Consider the following 23277-nt stretch of genomic DNA (forward strand, 5'->3'; position numbering starts at 1 on the left):
ATGTGCTTGAACCCAGGGCTTTGGCACCCTTTCTGCCTGTGACAGTGGCCTCTGCTGCTTCTCCCAGCAGACCTGCTTTTCCTCCTTCCTCCATGTCAGCCAGCCTGCTGTGCCCAGGGGACAGGAAACCAGCTGAAGCCAGTGTAGGTCAGCAGTACTTAACCTCCCAGCACACGTCTCCAAACCAAACTGTCTTCATCAGGCTTGGGTGAAGTGGTTCAGGGCCAGGAAGGGTGTCCATGCTCACTGTCCATCTTTGAGTTAAGGAAACAGGAATGATGGGGCAAAGGAGTTGGGGGAGGCAACTGATATACCTTAAATACCATCTCAAAGGGGAAGGGAAGAGGGACATGGGCCAAAGAAATGGGGAGGTTCTCCCACGAGAAGCCCCAAGAAAGGAGCTTCTCTCTGCTTCCAGTATCTCTGTGGATCTTCTATTGGTTCAGGCCTCTCTCCATCTCACTCCTGCTCCATCCTGTGGGCCACCTCCACAAACACCTTGAGGCAATCCTGGGGGCCATTCCCAAAATCCGGGGGTCTGGGGCTGGACGCTGTATGGACTGCAGCCAGAACCATAGTATTTATTCTTCACTCAGGGAGCCACATGCTGTCACACAGGGGCACCTATTGGTGGTGGTGGTGGTGGTGGTGGGAGGGTGGATAGTGATAGAAATCACAGGGTATCAAGTATTACACATGGTCCTTTTATTCTCTGCAGCAAAAATGGTTCCTTCCCGCAGACCTAGAGCCTCGGGTCTGCAGAGAACTGTCTATAGACATGAGCATGACAATGATAAGTAGCAATACTGGGATAGTGGTTCTACACAGATGGTGCTGAGGTGTAGGGCTCCAGGCAGAAATGTAACATGGGCATTGAGTCACAGGCTGGCACCCAAGTGAGTTCCAGTTACTGCTGAGTTAGAAGGAGAAATGAGGCTATTTAAAGTCCCAAGATTCCAATGTCCGTGTGGCAGATGGAGATCTCCTGGTTGGACGGATACATCTGGGGTCGGGGAGACGCTTCCAAGTGGAAGCCAACCCTCCCCTCAATTCTTCACATCTCCTAGGCGGAGCTGGGCAAAGGAAGTGGCCAGCTGCAGCGCCTCCTGCAGGCAGCCCACATTCTTGCCTGTGGCCTGAGCAGACACATCTTTGCCACCACCTTTGCCATCCATCAGGCCTGACACCTGCTGCACCCACTCACTGGCTTTCAGGCCCCGGTTGGCTGCATTCTGGAAGACAGGAAGGAGAAGTGGGAGTCAGAACAGAGGATGGAACTGAGGGAGGCACTGAGAGGGGAGGGAAAGAAAAAGGATGGGGGAACCACAGACACCCATTCCTGCCCTGGGTGATGTTGCCAGAGGCTGAGGCAGACCCTACAGCTGTACCATGGTTAAGATAAGACATACTGAGTGACAAAACCAGGTATCAGCCAGCACAGTTACACACATCCACCAAGGAGAGGGCCTGAGGGTAAGGGATGCTGGAGGGGACCAACAGGAGGGCAGGAGAAGGGCTATTTCTTTGCCCTGGTCAGTGTGGCTCAGTTGGTTGGAGTCACCAAAAGGTGGCAGGTTCGATTCCTGGCCAGGGCACATACTCAGGTTGTGGGTTCAATTCCCAGTTGGGACATGTGCGGGAGGCAGATGATTGATGTCCCTCCCTCCCTCCTTTCCTCTCTCCCTCACCCTTCCTGTCCTTAAAATCAATTTTTTTTAAGAGAGAGAAGGGCCATTTCTAATGGGGTTTGCACAAACACACTTGGGGGTTGGGCAAACAACCGTAAGAACTGAGCTCCCTCAGAAAAGCTACAGACACCCACTGGCGCAGGGCTGCAGGGTATTCTGACCTGAGGGACTTGACACAAGCATGTGATCTTGCCAGCCTCATTATCCACTGTGAAGAGCATGGCCGACGTCTGTGGGGAATGCGTCTTGAAGAGCTTCAAGGCTTCGTTCAGGGCCTGTGGGAGAACCTGGCATCAGGCCATGGCCCTGGGGAAGGGGCCAGGCTCCCCATAAGTGCAGTGAGTTTAAAGAGCTCAGTTCTCGGAGCTTTCCCTGCCCTCCCCCCTTCCTAAAGCAGGTGCTGGTCCTAGGAACCTGCATGGAGAAGGACCAAGCACAGGGCCTGGCCGCACTCGGACTCTCTAAGGTTTGCCTCCAATCTCCAAGAGACACAGCTCTCCAGCCACCAGATCTCTCCATGGTTTAGCCTAACCTCAATCCCAGAGAGTGGGCCCTCTGCTCTGAGCCACAAAACTCAGATTGCAGCCACCAGAGGATTGATGAGTCCTCCAGAGGAGACAAGCAGCAGATAGGCACCGAACAATGCCTGGAGACCCAGCCCCTGGAGCCCTGCCCCTGGGTTGCCTTGGCTGACGCGCCGCTCTCCATCTCCAGGATGACGAGGGGCTGGTTGGGGTTGCTATCAATGAGCTGCTTTGTCTTCTCCAACACCTACAAGGGAGAAAGGTCCATAAGAGAGGTTTCAGGTCCAAGGCCCAGACTGATACCCAGACAGCGGTCTTTGCTGGGTAAATCCTCTTGGTTCCCTTCCAGCCACCAGCACTGCCAGGACTCACTCGCTTCTGGACATCAGCTTTGCTAGCCCGGTCGAGGTCATCCATGATCTTCTTCAGGGATTTGAGAGTCTCCCGGAATTCATCCTTCTGCCATTGGGGGATGACTGCAGTGGCCAGGGCCTGGAACCAGAACCGGAAGACCATTCAGATATGAACCACAAGGAGCTAGGATGTGAGGATCCAGCCCAGCCCACCCCACTCTTCTAGCTTTGAACTCTAAAGTCCTCCCTGATTAGTGTCCAGAAGGAGAGAAAACAAAAAAAAATGGTATCCATTGGTCTTGAGGTCAGTCACTTGTAAGAAACTACAGCACTTTATTGTTTTGTTAATCCTCACCTGAGGATATTTTTTCCATTGACTTTCTGAGCTAGTGGAAGGGAAGAGGGAGGTGGAGGACGGGAGCAAGAGAGAGAGAGAAAAATATCAATGAGAGAGACATCAATTGGTTGCCTTCCGCAGCTGCCTTGACCAGGCTGGGAATCAAACCTGCAACCAGGTTATGTACCCTTGACCGGGAATGGAACCTGAGATCCTTCAGTGCACTGAGCCACACCAGCCAGGGTTACCTACAGCAGTTTTAACAAGCAGGACTGGAGAGAAAGAGGCAGAATAAAGAGATGGGAACCCTGTACGACCTGGTCCCTACCAAGCAGTGAACACTTATTGGAAGTCCCTGAATATTAACAAACACCGGAAGGCCTGGAAACCGGGCACCCACAGGACCTTCCCAAACTCCCTCCACACCAGTGTGCACTCATGCTTGGGACGGGCCCCCCTGTTACTGGCAATGGGCAGCAGGCAGGTTCCGGGATACATAAACTCCCTATTCCAAGGCTGCGTGACAACAAAAGTCAGTCCAAAGGTCCATTGCACTGAGAACCAAGACTTGAGGGTTCAAGAACAGTGTGTGTCTGATCACCAGGCCTAGGATCCAGCACTGAGCAGGCCCTGAGGAGCGGGAAGCCACCCTACCTCTCCAAGGTCAGCGATCTCCCTCTGCACGTCCTTGTTGGGCGAAGTCTGGGCCTTCACTTTGGCCTCCATGACAGAGAGAGACTTCTTCAAGCTCTCTGCTTTCCTGAGGGCCTGGGAGGGGACAATCAGAGTTGTAAACTCCAGATACCTTTCAGCTTCACTATTCTGTCTATGAACAGCTGTGGCCAACACTGATGGCAGGCGATGGAACAACACATCCCTAAGACACCAGAAGTTTCTCTTCCTTCAGGGAGCAAGTGTTTGCAGCCTCTTGACCCAAAAAGGAGCACCTTCCTCACATGCCAGCGGAAAGGCTGCACTAGCGCAGGTTCGGGGGTAACCGAGAAGTCGTAAGGTAGGAGGCTTCAGCACACAGCAGGCACAAGCTAGTCCCCACCCCACACGTTCCCATCTCAAACTAGGCACGTACCCCCAGGGCGATGTGGTTAAGTGCTGGGGACACTGGAAGTCACAGCAAAACTATGGCTAACCTTCCTAGACACAGATAAATTACTGGGTACAAGGCAGGATTTGCATGTACTGTACAGATTAACGTAAGATAGATATAAAGTCTTCTGCACTGGTGGCTTGCTTCTGCCAGGTAACTGGGGACATGTGGGGGCAGCCCTGTACTTCTGCTTCTGACTGCAGCAGCCACATAACCATCTTGGATCTGCAGATTAAGCTCCTCTTGCCTTGTTGAATTAAGCCACGAACCAGCCCAATCTGCTCACCTTCTGGGCTTCAGCACCTGTGACAGCCACGATCCTCCGGATGCCCTTGGCAATCGCTTCTTCGCTCACAATCACAAAAGCTCCCGCGTGACTCGAATTCTGCAGGTGACTGATGGCAGAACACAAAGCCCATGGTTATGAGGAAGCCCAGGTGCCCTGGTCCCCATGGCACCCCTGAAGCCCTTGGCTCTGCAGGCTGCAGAATCCAGCTTGGCCAGGAAGGGGCTGAGAGCTTTGTGACACCAAGCTAGACGCCATGTTTCTGAGCTTGTTTTCTCATGTATGAATAGGTGTTATGCTCCCTCACAGGGCTGTTGGGAAAATCAACTGAGATCCAATGAAACTGTAGTCCCTAATACCCAATACCATATAACTACTGGCGGGCTCTACATTCATTCACATTTTTGGTTCTCTCTGGTGGAACATAAGCTATATTCTTTCATCCCAGTTCACTAGTTGAGAATATTGGAGCATAATTTAAAATCCTACAACCCTTTAAACAAACAGGCTTTGTTCCCTGTTGCTCAGAGAACCTCAAATTCTCATTATCTCAGTCATTCTGTGAGGCATGGAATCTTTGAAAGCTGTTTTCTGTGCTCTAAAGAGTGTTGTGCAAAGTGTCAAGGCAGAATTAGGCCTGGAACCTGGTTCCCATATACTCCCTCACCCTCCACATGCTCTCCTGCTCTCTGCCTGCCTGAGGCAAGAGGCCCTGGATGGGCCCTACCAAGGCCCCAAGAATGTTTCACCAAGCTTCCTTCTGAAGTAGGAACGTCCCAGGTCACCATAACCATCCCGGAAGACCCCAGGGAGGTACCAAGTGCTATGGAGGGATTCAAGTTGGCGGAAATAAGTGGCTATCCCAAGCCAAATTAAGCTGGGCCTACCATAGGGCCTGACTCGGGCTCTGAGACAATGATATTAATAGCTCAGATGCTGTTCAAGCAGCAAAGGGAGTTAAGTGAGGCCTCAGGAAGGGAAAGCGGCTGGGACCAGACCAGGAGCTGGATGAGCACTCTATGGCCTTGCTGAATCCTGAATTCACAGGCCAAGAATCCCAGCTCCTACGGGATCAGCACAGGAACAAGAGCAAACAGTGTGTGGGGAGTGCGTCCTTCTCCTAGGAAGAACATTTCATCACAACCCCGGGGAATCACAGGCACTGCGATGCTGAGATTCCTGGGAATGCTGTTTGCCAACTGCGCTTTCTGGGGCTTTGTTTAAACCTTAGATAAACAAGAGCTGGTCTAGGACCTACATCCGCCAGGGGTAATGCCACTGACCCCACTACAGCTCCCCCTGAGGTACTCACGTTCCCCCACAGAACTCAACAGAAGTGAGTGAGCCAGCAGGACCAGAGGGGTCGTCTAGCAGCTTGGACACTGGGACCCCAATAGAGACGACTCGCACAGGGTCAGGATAGGTTTCATCAAACACAGCCCGCAGGCCCTGGATGGCTTTAGCTGCTGCCAGGAGACAATCCTGGGTATAGACGGGCTGCGGGGAAAGAAGACAGAACAGAGGCTGGGAAAGGTCGCTGGAGGTCAGCAAGGAGCACTTAGAGCGAGTGTGGTCCTGCAGGCAGGACTCAGGGTGTCTAATCCTGGCTCTGCCCCTCATGTGCCCACAGCCTCCTGAAAGAAGGTACTATGTATGGTCAAGGAAATCAAAATAGAAATTTCCAAGAATGTTTTGTTAAACTGAACCAAATCTTACATGGATGTGCTTTATGTAAAGCAGACATAACTAGAAGAGCTCTGGTTGTCCTAAGCAGGGAGTAGAGCAAAGACCTCTCTCTGCCGCTCCCCAGAGGCCCTCAGACCCTCTGCTGAACGCCAGCACTGCCCCCACTGAGCACAGTTTGAGAATCACTGCTTTACGCAAATCTGCGTGCCGTGCAGGACAGAATATGGTACGATGGAGCGAGAGCATTTGGGTTGACACTCTGTGGAAAGAAAGTGATGGTGCAGGAAGGAGTGGGGTTCATGACCCAAGAGCTTACACACAATCCAACCTACCTTGGCGGCCTCAATCATCTCGTTAACAATCTGCTCAGCCTTCTTGATCTGTTGGGTGGACATGGCTCCCTTGGCAGTGAAGTCAAACCGAAGGCGGTCAGGTGCAACCAGGGAGCCTCTCTGGTCAGCTTCCCCAAGCACGGAGCGCAGGGCAAAGTTCAGAATGTGGGTAGCTGTATGGTTGCTCATGACAGGTCTACGTCGTGGCTGTAAAGAGAGGCAGCTGGTGGAGGGATCTGCAACAGATTGCTGGTTCTCCCCCAATACTTGCTCTCCCCATCTTCCCAAGTACTAGAATTTTTAGTTGGACACATGGCTGCCCAGAATAAAGACTACATAGCCTAGCTTCTCTTGCAGCTAGGTGTAGCCATGTGATAAGTTCTGGTCAATGAGCTGTAAGCATACCCTTAACGGGAAAGGGCATGCTTTCTCCTGCCTAGAACAGGAGTTGGTAAACCATGGCCTATGAGCCAAATCTGGCCTGCCACCCATTTTTATAAATAGGTTTATGAACACAGCCACACTCATATGTGCACATATCGTCTCTGGTGCTTTTGTGCCACAACGACAGAGTTGAGTAGTTGTGATAGAGACCGTTATGTCCCAAAATGCCAAAAGTATTTACGATCTGGCCCTTTCCAAAACAGTGCCGATCCCAGACCTAGAAAATCAATCTGATGGCTACCTTCTTGGACCATGAAATCAAGGGCAACACCCAAGGAATGATGGCAAAGCAACAAGCAAGGAGAAGCTGGGCCCAATAACTTTGTGGGCACAGCCTCTATCTAAGCCTGGACTTTTAGGTGGGAAACACATTTCTATCTTGTTTGAAGTTTCTGTTATTTTGGAGCTCTGTCACATACAACAGAATCTATTTCTTTTATTGTTAATCTTTACCCGAGGATATTTTTTCCCATTGATTTTTGGGGAGAGTAGAAGAAAGGGAGGGAAAGACAGAGAGAGAGAGAGAGAGAGAGAGAGAGAGAGAGAGAGAAGAGAGAGAGAGAATGAGAATTGATTGGTAGCCCCTTGCATGAGCCCCAACTGGTACATGCCAGGGCTAAAATCTATTTCTTAATTAATACAGGATCCTTGGGTCCTGAAGAAGTATTTGAAGTTAACCTGGAGAAAGGCAATTCATGAAAACAAGTCTATAGGATCGCAATGGAAATCACTATGGTCTCACATGGGAACAGATATATATATATATAAATTTAACTCTCAGATTCATCCCTTACAATTATGGACCAATTTATAGGAGGAGATGAATAGTAAATACATCAAATCACTGTAATGTACAGTCACGTGCTGCACAACGATGTTTCAGTCAATGACAGGCCACATGTACAACGGGGATATACCATGCAGCCTAGGTGTGTAGTAGGCCATAACATCTAGGCTTGTGTAAGTGCACTCTATGATGTTTGCACAATGATGAAATCACCTAACGACGCATTTCCCAGAATATATCCCCATTGTTGAGTGGCGTATGACTGAACTTTAAAATACCTTATAATTTTATATGTCAATTATACCTCAACAAAGCTGAAATTTAAAAAAATATAAAAGGATGCCCTGGCCAGGTACCTCAGGTTAGAACATGGTCTCAAAATGCTAAGGTTGCAGGTTCAATCCCTGGTCAGGGCACATACAAGAATCAACCAATGGATGCAGAAAAAAGTGGAACAACAAATTGATGTTTCTCTCTCTGTCTCTCTCTCCCTTCCTCTCTCTCTAAAATCAATATATTAAAAAAAAAAAAAAAAAAAAGAGGTGAATACTAACCAGATTCAATTTTAACTCACCTCATCAATAAACAGTCGGACCTGATCTCCCACTTTCAGGTTGCCATAGATTGTTCCTATGTGTAGCACATACCCTCCTCGCACCTGAGTATTCTTCACTGTAAACTCAGTTTTCTGAAGGGAGTCAAGGAGGAGACCAATAAATAAACCAACAAATGTCTATATATATAAATTCTTTTTACAGATACAAATGACACATCACACATTCTCTAAGCCATTCCTCACTGGCATGCGTGTATATACTTATACACCATTAATGCCATATGTTTATTATCTATACATACACATGCACCATTATGTACATATTTACATTATATGCACACGCCATTTTATATATGGACACATATTTGACTAGGTCAGTGGTCGGCAAACTCATTAGCCAACAGAGCCAAATATCAACAGTACAACGATTGAAATTTCTTTGGAGAGCCAAATTTTTTAAACTTAAACTTCTTCTAACACCACTTCTTCAAAATAGACTCGCCCAGGCTGTGGTATTTTGTGGAAAAGCCACACTCAAGGGGCCAAAGAGCCGCATGTGGCTCGCGAGCCACAGTTTGCTGACCACGGGACTAGGTCAGTCATCCAAGACCACAGTCAGCAGTGGCAGAGCTAAAGGCTGAGACTCTGACAAGGATCTGCCCCTCCGAGAGCTGCCTCTCCCTATTTATGAGGAAAGCACAGAGGCACCGAGGATCAACCCATGCATCTGGCTGCAAGGATCCTGCTACAAGGGGACCTAATGGCTATGAAAACCACACGGTGCAGTAAGCAGCTCCCTCAGCTTCAGAAATACAGACTGTGGAACACAACCCAAAACTCGGTGTCTGCTCCCCAAGGCCGAGTGCTGAGGAGCCAGCAAAACTGCCCCAGACCAGGCCTGCACTTGTCAGACCCCCTCTCTGGCTAACAATGAAGCATGGATGTTGGCTCACGTCTTCACTGCTGTCATCAACCTTCACCAGGTAGCCTTCGTCGTAGATCTGCCCTCCTTGCTCGGCATAGAAACAGGTCTTGTCCAGCACCACTCCACACTCCTGGCCCGTGGACACCTCCTCCACGAACATCTTATCCCTGCGCAGAGCCATCACTGTGGCCACTGCGCTCTCAAACGCTGCAGAGGAGGGGAACGGGGTCAATGACTTCGGTCACACATTCTTACCAGGCTTTGGCTGCATTCTATTTCTCAAACTCTCATTAGGGCCGAATTATCTAATTTTGTTTGAAAGCAAGCTCACTAGACTCCACGAAAAGGCTTAACACACTGGCTTCCCACCAGAGAATGCAGCACTCACAGGGCGTCCAAACTGTCCTGGTTTGCTTGGACCCAAGGGTTTCCTGGGATGCGAGACTTTCAGTGTCAGCACTGAGACAGTTCTGGGGAAACTGGGGCAGCTGGTCACCCTAACTCAGCTACTGAGCAGAAACTCGGTGAATGTGATCAGTAGTTCTTTAATAGTAGTAATAAATTCCCTACTTCAAGGTCAATTCACAAAGAATATACTCTTTTGTGAGCTTGCTTGGATAGATTTAGATATCTCTGCTGGAGCAAAAGAGGAAAAACATGTAGTGCCTGTTTGATTTTCCATATCTTAGAATATTACTATCCTCAATGCAAAATTCAACAGCCACCATGAATTATATAATGTCCATTTCCTGATTTCCTATCAGATGTTACAATGACAGGCAACTGGGTGAAGAGTACAAGGAATCTCTCTGTGAACTTAAAACCAAAACACTCCCTATGAATCTAGAATTACTTCAAAAGAGTTAAGAAAACCAACTAAGAGTCTCTGAGTATGAAATTACACAGCATGACCTTACCGCACTGACGGAGAGGCTACCACAGACACCCTCGGTGTCTCTTGCAAACGCCCCAAATGAGCTCAGTAACATACCGTAGCTCCCACTGGAGTCCGAAAGGTAACTGTACTTTGGAGAATCATCTGTTGCCTCCAGACTCTTTCCCCGAAGCTCTTCAATAGCATAGATGTCCAGCATAATGTGGTCTTCCCCTCCAGCTCCCTTGCCCTGTGATTTCAGCTGCCAGTAGAGAAGCAAGGATAGTTACCCTAATGTAGAAGACTCCAGACTGCTCAACTATGTCCAATGTAAAACTCTAGAACAGGGATTTTCAATCTCGGCAGGTAATTCTTTGTTGTGGGGCCGCCCTGTGCACTGTAAGGTGTGAGCAGCATCTCTGGTTTCCATCCACTAGATGCAAGTAGCATGCCCCCTGTTGTGTAAACCAAAAATATGTGCAGACATTATTGCCAACTGTCCCATGGGCTGCCAAAATGCCCCCAGCTGAGACCCACTGGTCTAGGGAAAACGGGATTTCAAAGACTTTAATGAAAGGAAACTCTTGCTTGCTTTGCAGCCAAGTCCTGCCTTGGTAGGTGTTGGGTCTCCTGCTCACTCCCCAAATTCTTTACCTGGGCCAGTTTCCTCTCCTCTTCAAAGCCGTCCATATCTACCACGAGGCCCTTCTCTTCAGCAATCAGACCCGTGAGATCCACGGGAAAGCCATAGGTGTCATAGAGAAGCCAAGCAGTGTCCCCTACACAGCACAAAGGAATTGTGTCAAGTACTGTGGATGGCCTCTACCTTTTGCCTCCAAGCCCTTCCCAGGAGGATGCTGACAGTGACAGAGGGATTAAAGAGACAAGGTAAGTGAGTATTGGGTCTATGCACTTGTCAGAAATGACTTGGAGGAAGCACGAGAAGTCTCCTAGTGAAGTTCTGTTTCTTAATCTAAACAAGTGTGTTCAGTTTGTGAAATTCATCAGCCTTTCCCCTTGTAAATTATATTATACTAGAGGCCCAGTGCACAAAATTCGTGCACGGGGGGGGGCGGGGGAGAGACTCAGCCCAGCCTGCACCCTCTCCAATCCAGGACATCCCTCTCACAATCCTGGACCACTGGCTCTTAATCATTCACCTGCCTGCCTGCCTGGTCGCCCCTAACTGCCCCCCCTGCCGACCTGATTGCCCCTCACTGCCTCTGCATGCTGGCCTGATCGCCCCTAACTGCTCCCCCTGCCAGCATGGTCACCCCTAACTGCCCCCCACTGCCGACCAAGCCGCCCCTAACTGCCTCCCCCCGCCAGCCTGGTCGCCCCACACAGCCTGCTGTTCAGTTGTTTGGTCATTCCTCACTAACTCCCCTGCCGGCCTGGTCGCCCCACACAGCCTGCTTGTTCAGTCGTTTGGTTGTCCCTCACTAAACCCCCTGCTGGCCTGGTTGTAGGCAGCCATCTTGTGAGGGTGACAGTCAATTTGCATATTACCTCTTTATTATAAAGAATTTCAAAAAGAAAAAAACTTTCAGAATTAATTTGTACTGTCTAGTAAAAAATAAAGCAATTTTCAAAAACCAGTATTATCTGTTCCCATTTTTGCTGGAAAACACACACATACCCATTTGTATGCAAATAGAGAATCATCCTGAATACATCCAGCTCTTAAGAGCTGTTACCTTTGAGAAATGTATTTTGGGACAAGGATTTTCACTTTTATTTTTTATGTTGTTTGAATACTTTACCATAATAATGTATTTTATAATTTTAATATAAACCCCATTTTACACCACAAGCGTCTAACCAAGCTATGCTCAGCCTCTGGAGGCATGGGAGGCCCCTGTCAGTTTGTGAAAAAAGGGCTTGCCTCTTCCAGGAAGATGAAACAGCCTAGTTGGAGAAAGGAAAAAACTAAACTGGTCCTCACCGGGAATGGTCTTGCTGTCTCCCAGGCTCTGAATTTTCCTGTCCAGGATGCGACGCCCTCTGCTGAGAGTCTTGAGAAACTGCACTTCCTCTTCATTAATGATGTCCTTCACCATATCTGGGTCCTTCTTTAGTTCAGGAAATGCATCTCCCTGGCAAAGGGGAAACAGAGATGTGGGCCAGTGAAGCCAGGGACTATTCCATGACCCCCTCTAAAAGCGCTCACTAACAGTATGCTCCCTCCCTCCCCAGCCCCCTCAAGGAATGTGCCTGGTATAGAAGAAGCAAACAGGGAAATAGACCTACCAGGGACTGGACGACAACGTCCACTAATGTAGCAAAGAAACCCTTGCTGGCATTGAGTTTCTCATGGGAGTATCGCACAGCCCGGCGGAGAATCCGTCTCAGCACATACCTATAAGAGGTAGAACCCAGTCCCCCATTAGGTATGTTCCCAGCTGAATATTTTGTAGTAGTTCTTTGGAATTTGACCCAAAGCAAGATGACCAACTTTTTGTCTTTCTCTTTCAAAGACTTTCTTCTATCCTATAATTGCTTCTCTTTGCATTCCCCAAGGTCATTAACATGAATTCCAGCACAAAACTCAGTAACATATCCACAGATATGCATCAAGGATGAGCTGGGGTAATCGTAGTTTGTTTTCCTGCCCCCAGAGATGGAGGCAAGTACAGACCAAATGGTGGACTTAATTCTTCCATCCCAGGCCCTGCCTGTCAGTAAAGAAGTTGCCTGGAGCTAGTCAAGAACTACCCCTACCCCACTGCTGCCAATATTCTATCAATCGTATCATCTGTACTTAGCAGCAAAGAATTAATAAAGCGACAACTCTTTAGTGTGATCTGAAACTCTTCATCCTTAAACAAAGTTTCCCCCCAACTACCTAGAAGACAAAGAAACAATAATAAAACATAGCTTGAAGTTCCACAGACTCCTAACATCGCCCCATGTGTAACATACCCCCGCCCTGTGTTGTCAGGTCGGCCGCCATCGGCTAGAGCCACAGTGATGGTCCGAGCATGGTCAGCCAGCACCCGGTAGGCCATGTCAATCCCATCAGCATCGTCAGCACCAACTTTCCCAGTGTATGGCCGGGCACCTGTGCCCTACAGATAAAATCCAGGAGGCAGCACATGAGGAAACAGCCTTTCTGACCTTGCCTTGCCCTAGGAGGTTCCGAGAGGACTGAGGGGCATTTGGAGAAAGAACAATCCTCTTGACAAGAAAGGTGCGAGCCGTGGGACGAAAGAGCCTCCAGCCAGCCCCTTGCTCTCCACACATTATAGTGCCTTGTGCCCAAAGCCTTGTGTTATTAACAGTAAAGTTGGCAGATGGTCACAGGACCCTCAGCGGGCAAAGCATCTGATTCTTCTACTTTAGACAGCACTGCTAAGAGCCCAGCCTGAACATTTCCACACAAGTTGGCAGTGTTTGCAAAAGGACCAGTACCTTCTGAATGGCTTCAAAGTAAGGGACAAAAAGGTCAGTGTCATAGTTGGACATCTTATTCTGCAGCACAGACACCAGTCGCTCCAGGCCCATCCCTGTGTCAATACTTTTCTTAGGAAGAGGTTTCAGAGTTCCATCGGTTTCCCTGCATGATCAGAGAAAAAGGAAGTTGAAACAAGAACTCAGACCTCTCCATGCCAATTAAAACTCATTTACACAGCAGCTTGCAGATTGGGACTTGCTGTCATTTGACCCTGCCTGATTTGGTGGGAGGAGGGGAGTGAAGGGAGAAAGGTAAGAAGTACTCTGGGATCCATTTAGAAGGGAGGCAAAGCTTCAAAAAAATTAAGCTTTAAAATAACAGTCTAGGCCTAGCAGGTTTGGCTCAGTAGATAAGAGTGATGGCCCACAGACTGAAGCGTCTTGGGTTCGATTCCAGTCAAGGGCATGTACCTCAGTTGCAGGCTCTATCCCCAGTCCCAATTGGGGTGTGGGTGGGAGGCAATCAATCGATATATCTCTCTTACATAGATGTTTCTCTCTCTGTGTTTCTCCCCCTCTCTTCCTCTCTCTCTTAAAAAAAAAAAAAAATGGAAAAAATTATTCTTGGGTGAGTAGGTATCATGGGGAATAAAACTCATTTATAAAAGAATAGCCCCAGCTCTGACCCAGAGATCAGAGGGAAAACTTGAGAAATAAAAGAATGTGCCACAAGATGCCATGATGCCTTCAGTGCCTGCTTTAGCACTGCCCCACTGTCCCTAGAGACCAGGATGAGAAGACAGTTACACGCATGATTCCTCTTTCTCTGTGCAGCTCGAGGACATAAAAACAAAAACCCAAACTTCCTTTGTCCTAGGCCTGTTTGACACCATTACATTTCCATGAGAAATAAACTTTCATATGAAGAATACCACTGTCGAAAAATATGCACAAAGGGCTACAGAAATATGAGAAGAGCCTGGAAGAGTATATATGGGATATCTCAGTATATATGGGCCACCTGTTATATTGGATGAACACGAGGTTCCAGATCTCCAGCACGTTGGGGTCATCCTGGTTGACAAGATGTGCAGCATCCCGACCTCCAACCCGGTCATAGTGGATCTCACTGCAGGGACCACATGGACCTGTGTCACCCATCTCCCAGAAGTTATCCTTCATGTTGCCGGGGAGGATTTTAGCGTCATCCACCCTGCACACAGTGGGGAGGATAAGCCTGGTTATAACCACGGACAGGATTTAGCATAGACTTGCATCTGCTGCAAAAAGAGATCCTTATAAATTTCTACAAAGATGGACCACTCTCCGGCAATGACTAATGCCAAGCCTACATACAGACCCTGCTAAAGAGGCAGAACATGATTCTTCTCAAGACTGATAAACAATAGAATACAAAATATACATATGCTCCAAACATGACTAAATAAAAATATCCAAAGATATGGATAACACCTAGGAAGGAACACATTAAAAATGGAAACATTTATGCTGCATACCACCAAAATTTAAGCAAATATTTTCTTGACAAATGGTTCTTCATTTTAAGAAATGACTATATGACAGTATAAGTGTTAAAAAAATAACAAGCCCTGCTGATTAAAGTTACCCCTTAATACCCCAATTTAGTCATCTATATTTTACCTTAAAATGATACCAAAAAGAATATAATAAGATTAAAACATTTCAAAAATAGCTAACTGCTGAAAGTTGCTAGATAATAAAGCAATCCAAAAAGATTGTGCTTATTAATAAACAAAGCACAGACACAGAGAAAGCCAAGTAAAACAGGACTCAAAAAGTCAAGGTTAGTATTTAAGTTTCACATATATTACTGCCCAAAATGTTCAAGTACATTAGACTACAGAGGCTAACCACGTAGGAATTTCAGGCCAAGTACAAGGGGAAGCTGGATGGAATAATATACCTGAAGTAAAAGTTAAAAAAGGAAAGAAAGAAAGGCAGCTTAAGTGTACTAAAGTGTACTAAAAAGTTATGCACTAGCCCAGCTGGTGTGGAGGTAGAGGTTCAATTCCTAGCCAGGGGACATGCCCAGGTTGCGGGCTCAATCCCCAGTAGGGGGAGTGCACAGGTGACCGATCAATGCTTCTCTTATCGTCGATGTTTCTCTCTCTCTCCCTTTCCCTTCCTCTCTCTGAAATCAATAAAAACATATTTTTAAAAAAGATAGGCTTAGCCATAGCTGGTTTGGCTCAGTGTAAAGAGTGTCGGCCTGCAGACTGAGGGGTCCCAGGTTCGATTCCAGTCAAGGGCACATGCCCAGGTTGTGAGCTCGATCCGCAGTAGGGGGCATGCAGGAGGCAGCCAATCAATAAATGATTCTCATCATTGATGTATCTATCTCTCTCTCCCTCTCCCTTCCTCTCTGAAATCAATAAAAAAATTTTTAAAAGAAGAAAAAGATCTTCAGGTGAGGATTTAAAAGAAAAATAAAGATATTAGCTTAAGGCCATAGATAGTATTTTTTTTAAAAAGTTATGTACTAAAGAACAGAGTTCAGTAAAAAGAACAAGAAGATGAGACAACAACAACCAAAAAAAGAACATGAGACAAGGACACCATGGGCATCCCAGCTGTCTACAGGGTACATCGCTCCACAGATTCCTTTTGATACAGCACTTCACAAATTCTATTCAGTCTAAAGCACAGAACACATACAGCTCATCTATCATGTTACCTTTTATGCTACATGATTTTACTTTAGAATTATATTACATTTTTAAAAACCCAAATGGTTTTTGCTACTCCTCTCCTGCATCCCTAACCAAGGTCTCCCCCCTCTCCTCATTCCACATCCCCAAGTGAAAAACAAAAACAAAAAACAACTTCCTTTGTCCTAGACCTGTTTGATGCCATTACATTTCCATAAGAAATAAACTGTTTCATATTAAGAATATCACTCTGTTGAAAAAGATTCACAGAGGGCTACAGAAATATGAAAAAGGCCTGGAAGAGTATATATGGGATATCAAACTATTAACAATGGTTAATCTTAGAAATATTTTAATTCCTGTGTTTACATTTCTGTGTAGTAAATGTTTACATTTCTACAACACATGAATTATATACACAATTTCTAAAAATATACAAAAATTTAAAAATATGACTCTTTAAATGCATATAATTGAAAAAAAAATGACGCTTTATGTTGGCTTTCCAAAATAGAATGACCAATCAAACCTCCTAAGAAACAATGTGCGTACCAAAAGGTAATTACTCAGTCACTGCGCCTCCATCGGAAATGGGAAATAGCAATGTACTCCCAGTCCTGAAAGCCTACTCTGGCCCAATCACTTTACTCCTCCATTCTCTTCAACTGTGTGAGGTGCAGTCTTACCCCAAGTTTTGCCAGATCTGTTTGCACTCCAAGTCTGGTTCTAAGCCAGCTGCTTCATCCCCACCAAAGTAAGTAACATAAAGTCTTTCCACCGGAATGCCAAACTCTTGGGTGAGAAGTTCCAGAGCCATCTTACATGCCAATTCCTACAAAAAGGAACAAAAAGGAAGATGTGGAACATGGCCAAGCCAGTGTTTGATTTATTCTACAATTTAGTATGAGGACAAAAAGTCCAGATCCTGAGAACACGAGTAGAAAACGATAATATCTTCATTATATACTCAGCAGATACCCGGCCAGCATGGTTCAGTGGTTGAGCATCGACCTCTGAACCAGAAGGTCATGGTTCAATTCCTGGTCAGGGCACATGCCCGGGTTGCGGGTTTGATCCCCAATGTGGGGTGTACAGGAGGCAGCTGCTCAATGATTCTCTCTCATCATTGATGTTTCTATCTCTCTCCCTTCCTCTCTGAAATCAATAAAAATATATATTTTTATTTTTTTTTAAATATATTTTATTGATTTTTTACAGAGAGGAAGAGAGAGGGATAGAGAGTTAGAAACATCGATGAGAGAGAAACATCGATCAGCTGCCTCTTGCACACCCCCTACTGTGGATGTGCCCGCAACCAAGGTACATGCCCTTGACCGGAATCGAACCTGGGACCCTTGAGTCCGCAGGCCGACGCTCTATCCACTGAGCCAAACCGGTTTCGGCAATAAAAATATTTTTAAAAATAAGTAAACTCAACAGAATTCAGGATTGATTAGTGATTTATGCAAGAAATCCAAATGTGAACTGTAATCATCAAATTATAGGTATTGCCACCAGGAAGTCTTAAAATATCATCATTTAGAAGATTTACTCCTAAGTGATATTTCATACTTTAAACAAGCAAAATTAGAACCCGCTTCCCTCAGTGGTAATGACTGTTTTGCTCAAAACCCAACAGACCCCCTGCTTTGATCTTACCTTGAAGTAATCTCCAAAAGACCAGGAGCCCAACATCTCAAAGAAGGTGTGATGATAGACATCCTTGCCCACGTCGTCCAGGTCATTGTGTTTGCCCCCAGCCCGGATGCATTTCTGGGTATTGGCAGCTCTGCTCAGCTTTGCCATGGGGTGAGACGGATCAATAGTGTTCAGGAAGATGGGTTTGAACTGAAACAAAGAAGGACACATTTCAACTTTTAAAGAGCTGTAGGTAGAATAGGTGGCCACACACTGACAGGAAGACAGCACACACAAGCTCTTCAGTTTGTGATTTAATTAGCCAGGAATAGAGAAACTTCTCAGAGGCAGGTGGCCCTGTGAGGCTACCGCAGAGGCAACCTATCCTGGAGCAGCTTCTCCCCGATTCTAGTTCTCTAACGGTCCCCACCAGTGACACGACCTGTGCAGGGGAAAGGCCTGCCAGATCTAAGGTAATAGCCAAAGGTGGATGCGCTGAAACGTGTGCTTCCTTGCAAATCTGACAGTCAGGGTTTATATCATCTTTCTGGAAGAACTTATTCTAAAAGCGATGTACTGGCGCCGTAGCCGGTTTGGCTCAGTGGATAGAGTGTCAGCCTGCGGACTGAGGGTCCTGGGTTCGATTCCAGTCAAGGGCACATGCCCGGGTTATAGGCTCCATCCCCAGTAGGGGGAATGCAGGAGGCAGCTGATCAATGATTCTCTCTCATCCTTCATGTTTCTATCTCTCTCTTCCTCTCTGAAATCAATAAAAATATATTTTTAAAAATTAAAAAATAGCCGAAACCGGTTTGGCTCAGTGGATAGAGCGTCGGCCTGCGGACTGAAAGGTCCCAGGTTCGATTCCGGTCAAGGGCATGTACCTTGGTTGCGGGCATATCCCCAGTGGGGGGTGTGCAGGAGGCAGCTGACCGATGTTTCTCTCTCATCGATGTTTCTAACTCTTTATTCCTCTCCCTTCCTCTTTGTAAAAAATCAATAAATATATATTTTAAAATAAATAAATAAATAAATAAATAAAAATAAAAGCGATGTACCAGCTTGGTAGTAAAGGTGAGAAGGAAGAAAAAAAATTGAGACCTTCATTAAGGGAGTAAAATCAACATGACTGAATGTGTAGGGAGACAGTATCACCTTGCTATGGTACACCATTGTTATATGTGTAACTCTGCCTTATTTTTCCCACTAGACCTCTCCAATTTGGTAACTACCAGCCACTTGTGAATATGTAAAACTGAATGAATTAAAATGAAATAATTAGTAATTATAATTTTTTTTAATCCTCACCCGAGGATACTTTTCCATTGATTTTTAGAGAGAGTGGGAGAAGGAATGACAGAGAGAAACATCGATATGAGAGAAACACACCAATCTGTTGATTGCTGCATGCGCCCTGACCAGGGCCTAGGCTGGGGAGGAGCCTGCAACCGAGGTATGTGCCCTTGACCATAATCAAACCCGGGACCCTTTGGTCGCAAGCCAACGCTCTATCCACTGAGCCAAACCGGCTATGGCACTAATTATAATTTTTTAAAAATGAAAATGATGTTTCTTCTTCTTTTTAAATATATTTTTATTGATTTCAGAGAAGAAGGGAGAGGGAGAGAGAAATAGAAACATCAAAGATGAGAAAGAATCATTGATTGGCTGCCTCCTGCACACCCCCCACTGGATGCCCAGGAGCCTGCAACCTGGGCATGTGCCCTGACCGGGAACCGAACTGTGACCTCCTAGTTCATAGATCAATGCTCAACCACTAAACTATACTGGCCAGGCATCATCATTAATGTTTCTATCTCTCTCCCTCTCCCTTTATCTCTGAAATCAATTTAAAAAAGAGACTATAAAAACCCCAATAAAACTGTGCATGTCCTAGAATGAGAATGAAAGCAAAGCTTTGAAAGAATCATGAAGAACTGACTTGTTTTATAAAGAAAAAAAACACAAAGATAATGAAGATATGAAGGAAAATCACAACAATTAACAACTCTCTTCAGGGCTCAGCAAGGTTAACCCAGCTTCTGATTCTAATAAAACAGCCTTTTCCTTAGGGGAAAACAAAGGCAAAACTTAACAGACTACACACAGGATGTAACTGCTTACCCATGTCCTTCTTTTGACTTGGCCTGACATTTTTACTTTTAGTTGCATTTTTCTTGAGAGGCATACAGGTTTTTTTTAAAAAATATATTTTTATTGATTTTCCACAGAGAGGGAGGGAGAGGGACAGAGAGCTAGAAACATCGATGAGAGAGAAACATCGATCAGCTGCCTCCTGCACACCCGCCACTGGGGATATGCCCGCAACCAAGGTACATGCCCTTGACCGGAATCGAACCTGGGACCCTTGAGTCCGCAGGCCGATGCTCTATCCACTGAGCCAAACCGGTTAGGGCGAGGCATACAGGTTTTATCTGTGGATATCGGGGCCTCTCATCACAACTAAAAATAATAGCTAATATTTGAGTACCTACTCGAATACTGTGCTAAACATTTTTAATGCATTAACTTTATTTACTCCTTTCTTCAATCTAAAGGCAAGCACTACTATTATTCAATGACATAAAGTAAGTTCCAAAGACCACACAGTGAGTGACAGATCCGGGATTCTGTCGGACTCCGAGAGCTTTGCTTTTATCACTGCTCTGCTGCCTCCTATGTGGACAAATAGCCAGGAAGAAGGGAGAAAAGCCTTACCTGGTTCATGCCCGCATTGGCAAAGAGCAAAGTGGGGTCATCCAATGGGATGGTAGCAGATGAGTGAACATAGGTGTGCTCATTCCTCTTGAAGAAATCTATAAATCGCTGCCGAATTTCACTTGCTGTGAGAGTTGAGTCCATCTTGAAAGTAACCCTACAGAAAATAACCAAAGAAAAAGATGAGGAAGAAACTAAGAGATAAGTAGGCATTACATAAGACTCCTGGCTTCTTAGGCCAGTGGTCTGCAAACTGCGGCTCGCGAGCCACATGCGGTTCTTTGGCCCCTTGAGTGTGGCTCTTCCACAAAATACCACGGCCTGGGCAAGTCTATTTTGAAGAAGTGGCGTTAGAAGTTTAAAAAATTTGGCTCTCAAAAGAAATTTCAGTCGTTGTACTGTTGATATTTGGCTCTGTTGACTAATGAGTTTGCCGACCACTGTCTTAGGCCAAGTCAAAGCAGGACACAGGTAAACGGTTTGATCTAAACCTCTCTGTTGCCCTAGCCTAGCTGGTTTGGCTCAGTGGGTAGAGTGTCAGTCTACAGACTGAAGGGGCCCAGGTTCGATTCCAGTCAAGGGCACAAGCCCAGGTTATGAGCTCAATCCTCAGTGGGGGGTGTGCAGGAGGCAGTTGATCAATGATTCTCTCTCATCCTTGATGTTTCTATCTCTCTCCCCCTCTCCCTTCCTCTCTCTAAATCAATAAAAACATATTTAAAAATTTTTTTAAAGGTTGTATACAGTGAACATGAAACTCTCTCTGATTTTGTTTTAACCAAAATTTCAATTGATTTATTCACAACTCAATCAACTCATTATTCAAACAAAAGCCCTTTGATCAAAAAGATGGTGAAACACTGGTTGATAGAGCCAAATAAATAGCTGACTGAAATTTCTACAGATGAGGACTTTGTGTCCATGGTAAGGAGTCAAGGCTGGGGTTTTTCGAAACTTTGTCACACCACATTCTTCCTTATCCCTTCTCATCATGCTCTCAATGAATCTCAATAAAGGTGACAAAAATGAATTTACGGTGGTAATTGTGAGCAGCACCATTTTAGCTGTTTTGCAATGTTCACTGCTCGTCCTCTACATGGGCTACCTGAGGCAAGGAAGCAGGAACTTTCCATTTTTGCTTCTTCATTCAACTTACTGAATGCATACCTTGGTCCTAGAAACCCAGGTGAATGAGTCTATGTCTTTAATGGGGAGACAACCATATACAGAAATAACCTCGACATGATGTAAAAGAATCCACTATATTGGACAACAATAAGCCCAATAAAGCCTGGGACTATTAAAAACTGTGTCACCACCACCACCACTCATTCATCTACTCAATATAAATAAGGTGGCAGGCCGTGCGGGGTACAAAGGCGGGTCCTCAGATTCCACTTCCTAGCAGGAAATGGGAGAGTCCCGAGTACCCTGCCACACTAGCCTTTAAGGACGTTTCAACAAGCTCTTCGTTTGCCAGGTCAGCTATCTACCCTACTCCCACTTTTTCCCATTTTTCTAATTTCTCATGCTTGATATCTTAATTTCAAAGAGACTTATTTAAGGAAGCCTTCTCCTGGTGGATCAGATTCTCCTTATTTTATTCTCAAAGCCCCGGGCATCTTCCTTCAGTTTCCTGCATTTGATGGCTTGTGTAAGCCATCTCCCCATCAGGCTGCAAGTTCTAAACCAGTGCAAACCATGACTGGTCTTTGCTCCCCGTGACAGGTATATCCTCGGCATCTAGGATAGTGGTTGCTAACAATTTCATGACTAGGTATTAATAAGTCTTTAAGAGCAAACTCTGGGTGAACTTAAAAGCACACCAGGAAACGCGGACTGTCTGAGAAAGCAATAGCTGAACATGATGGGGCCTGGACCACTATCAGTTGTTCAGCTAATTTTAAGAACGGTTCCTACAGATTCCACCCTGGACCACCAACGTTCCGCTCATCCCTAGGAGATAAAAACTTAAGTATAGAAATAAAACCTCAGCTTTGGGTGGGTAGTCAATGGCAACCGGGATCCTCCCCAGATCTCGGTCCTCGTGAAGGCCACCGGAGGCCGCTCCACTCCAGCGCTCGGATGTCGTGCCCGCAAGGCAGCTGCCCTGGCCCCGGCTCCCCGCAAGGTCCAATTCCAGAGGCCTGGCGAGGCCTGGCCAACGAGCCACTGCGGCCGCTGCGCTCTCAGACCCCGGCCCTGCCGCCCTCGCGGTAGATTTCCAAGGCTGCCTGCTTCTCCCGAGGCTCGCCGTCCCTCACTCCCTCCGCAGCCCACCGCCAGCGGCCCGCGAATACCTGTGGGCGCACACAGGGCAGATGCGCAGCCAGAAACCAGCGCCGGCCGCAACGCGCAGCGCCCCGTCCAATCAGAGCGCGCAGCTGGGAAGTGCCCCACCGCGCCTTGCCTCTGAGAGACTCCGTTGGCCAACGAGTATGCCAGTCAACCCGGGCTTCTCAGCGGGTTTCTGGGAAGGCAGCTCTAAATTGGCTGATGCAACGGCGGGGAAAGAAGGAAAGGGGTGCGTCACGTGACAGAGTAGGGTGTGGACTCTGGGGGCTGACGTTTTGGTTTCCGTATAAAAAGTCCTAGTAGCTGACAGGGTTAGTAAGGGGAGACGGTGACGTGTGTTTGATACAGGTCACAGCTCTTGATATGTAGTTTTGATCATTGTAGTTACAGAATGGCATGTAGTCCTGAAAGATTCTGATATAATGTGCCTACGGGTACACCACTTGTCCTTGTCAGACTTCCTTGGATTTAGTTGTGGAAGAAGTGATTTAATAGTTGAATTTCGCATCTGCCCCTTGACTTGCCTTTGAAAAACAATAGTTAATATTTATATGTGAGGTATATTGTATTAAAATTTTCACAGAGGTGACTGGTTGGTGTGGCTCAGTTGAGCTTCATCCCGTGCACCAGGAGGTCGCCCACTGGA

The 23277-nt window shown here is 46.5% G+C and overlaps 1 protein-coding gene across 2 annotated transcripts; it reads right to left on the bottom strand.

Moving 5' to 3' along the window:
- Nucleotides 1–688: 688 nt before the first annotated feature.
- Nucleotides 689–22696, bottom strand: AARS1 (alanyl-tRNA synthetase 1). 2 transcript variants are annotated; one of them, XM_028143359.2, is made up of 21 exons: nt 22637–22696; nt 20337–20493; nt 17640–17828; nt 16667–16812; nt 14312–14503; nt 13309–13453; nt 12820–12965; nt 12148–12256; nt 11843–11993; nt 10552–10676; nt 10015–10159; nt 9052–9230; nt 8117–8230; nt 6312–6518; nt 5606–5790; nt 4294–4402; nt 3557–3670; nt 2585–2704; nt 2373–2459; nt 1850–1963; nt 689–1232 (listed from the first exon to the last, which is right to left on the bottom strand). In XM_028143359.2, the coding sequence occupies exons 2-21, from the start codon at nt 20478–20480 to the stop codon at nt 1047–1049; spliced, it is 2907 nt and encodes a 968-aa protein (XP_027999160.2). In that variant the 5' UTR covers nt 20481–20493; nt 22637–22696; the 3' UTR covers nt 689–1046. The 2 variants fall into 2 exon arrangements, with proteins under 2 accessions (XP_027999160.2, XP_008138224.2); XM_008140002.3 differs by having other exon boundaries at nt 22327–22676.
- Nucleotides 22697–23277: the final 581 nt, after the last annotated feature.

Source organism: Eptesicus fuscus, chromosome 21 (assembly GCF_027574615.1).
Source record: "Eptesicus fuscus isolate TK198812 chromosome 21, DD_ASM_mEF_20220401, whole genome shotgun sequence".
In the NCBI taxonomy this organism is placed as follows: Eukaryota; Metazoa; Chordata; class Mammalia; order Chiroptera; family Vespertilionidae; genus Eptesicus; species Eptesicus fuscus.

Coding starts and splice junctions, on each gene's coding strand:
- AARS1 (XM_028143359.2), bottom strand. CDS start 20,480: ATGGACTCAACTCTCACAGCAAGTGAAATTCGGCAGCGATTTATAGAT. Junction 12,257..12,819: donor CCTGACAACACAGGGCGGGG/GTATGTTACACA, acceptor TACCTCTTATAG/GTATGTGCTGAGACGGATTC. Junction 6,519..8,116: donor TCCGACTGTTTATTGATGAG/GTGAGTTAAAAT, acceptor CTCTCTTTACAG/CCACGACGTAGACCTGTCAT.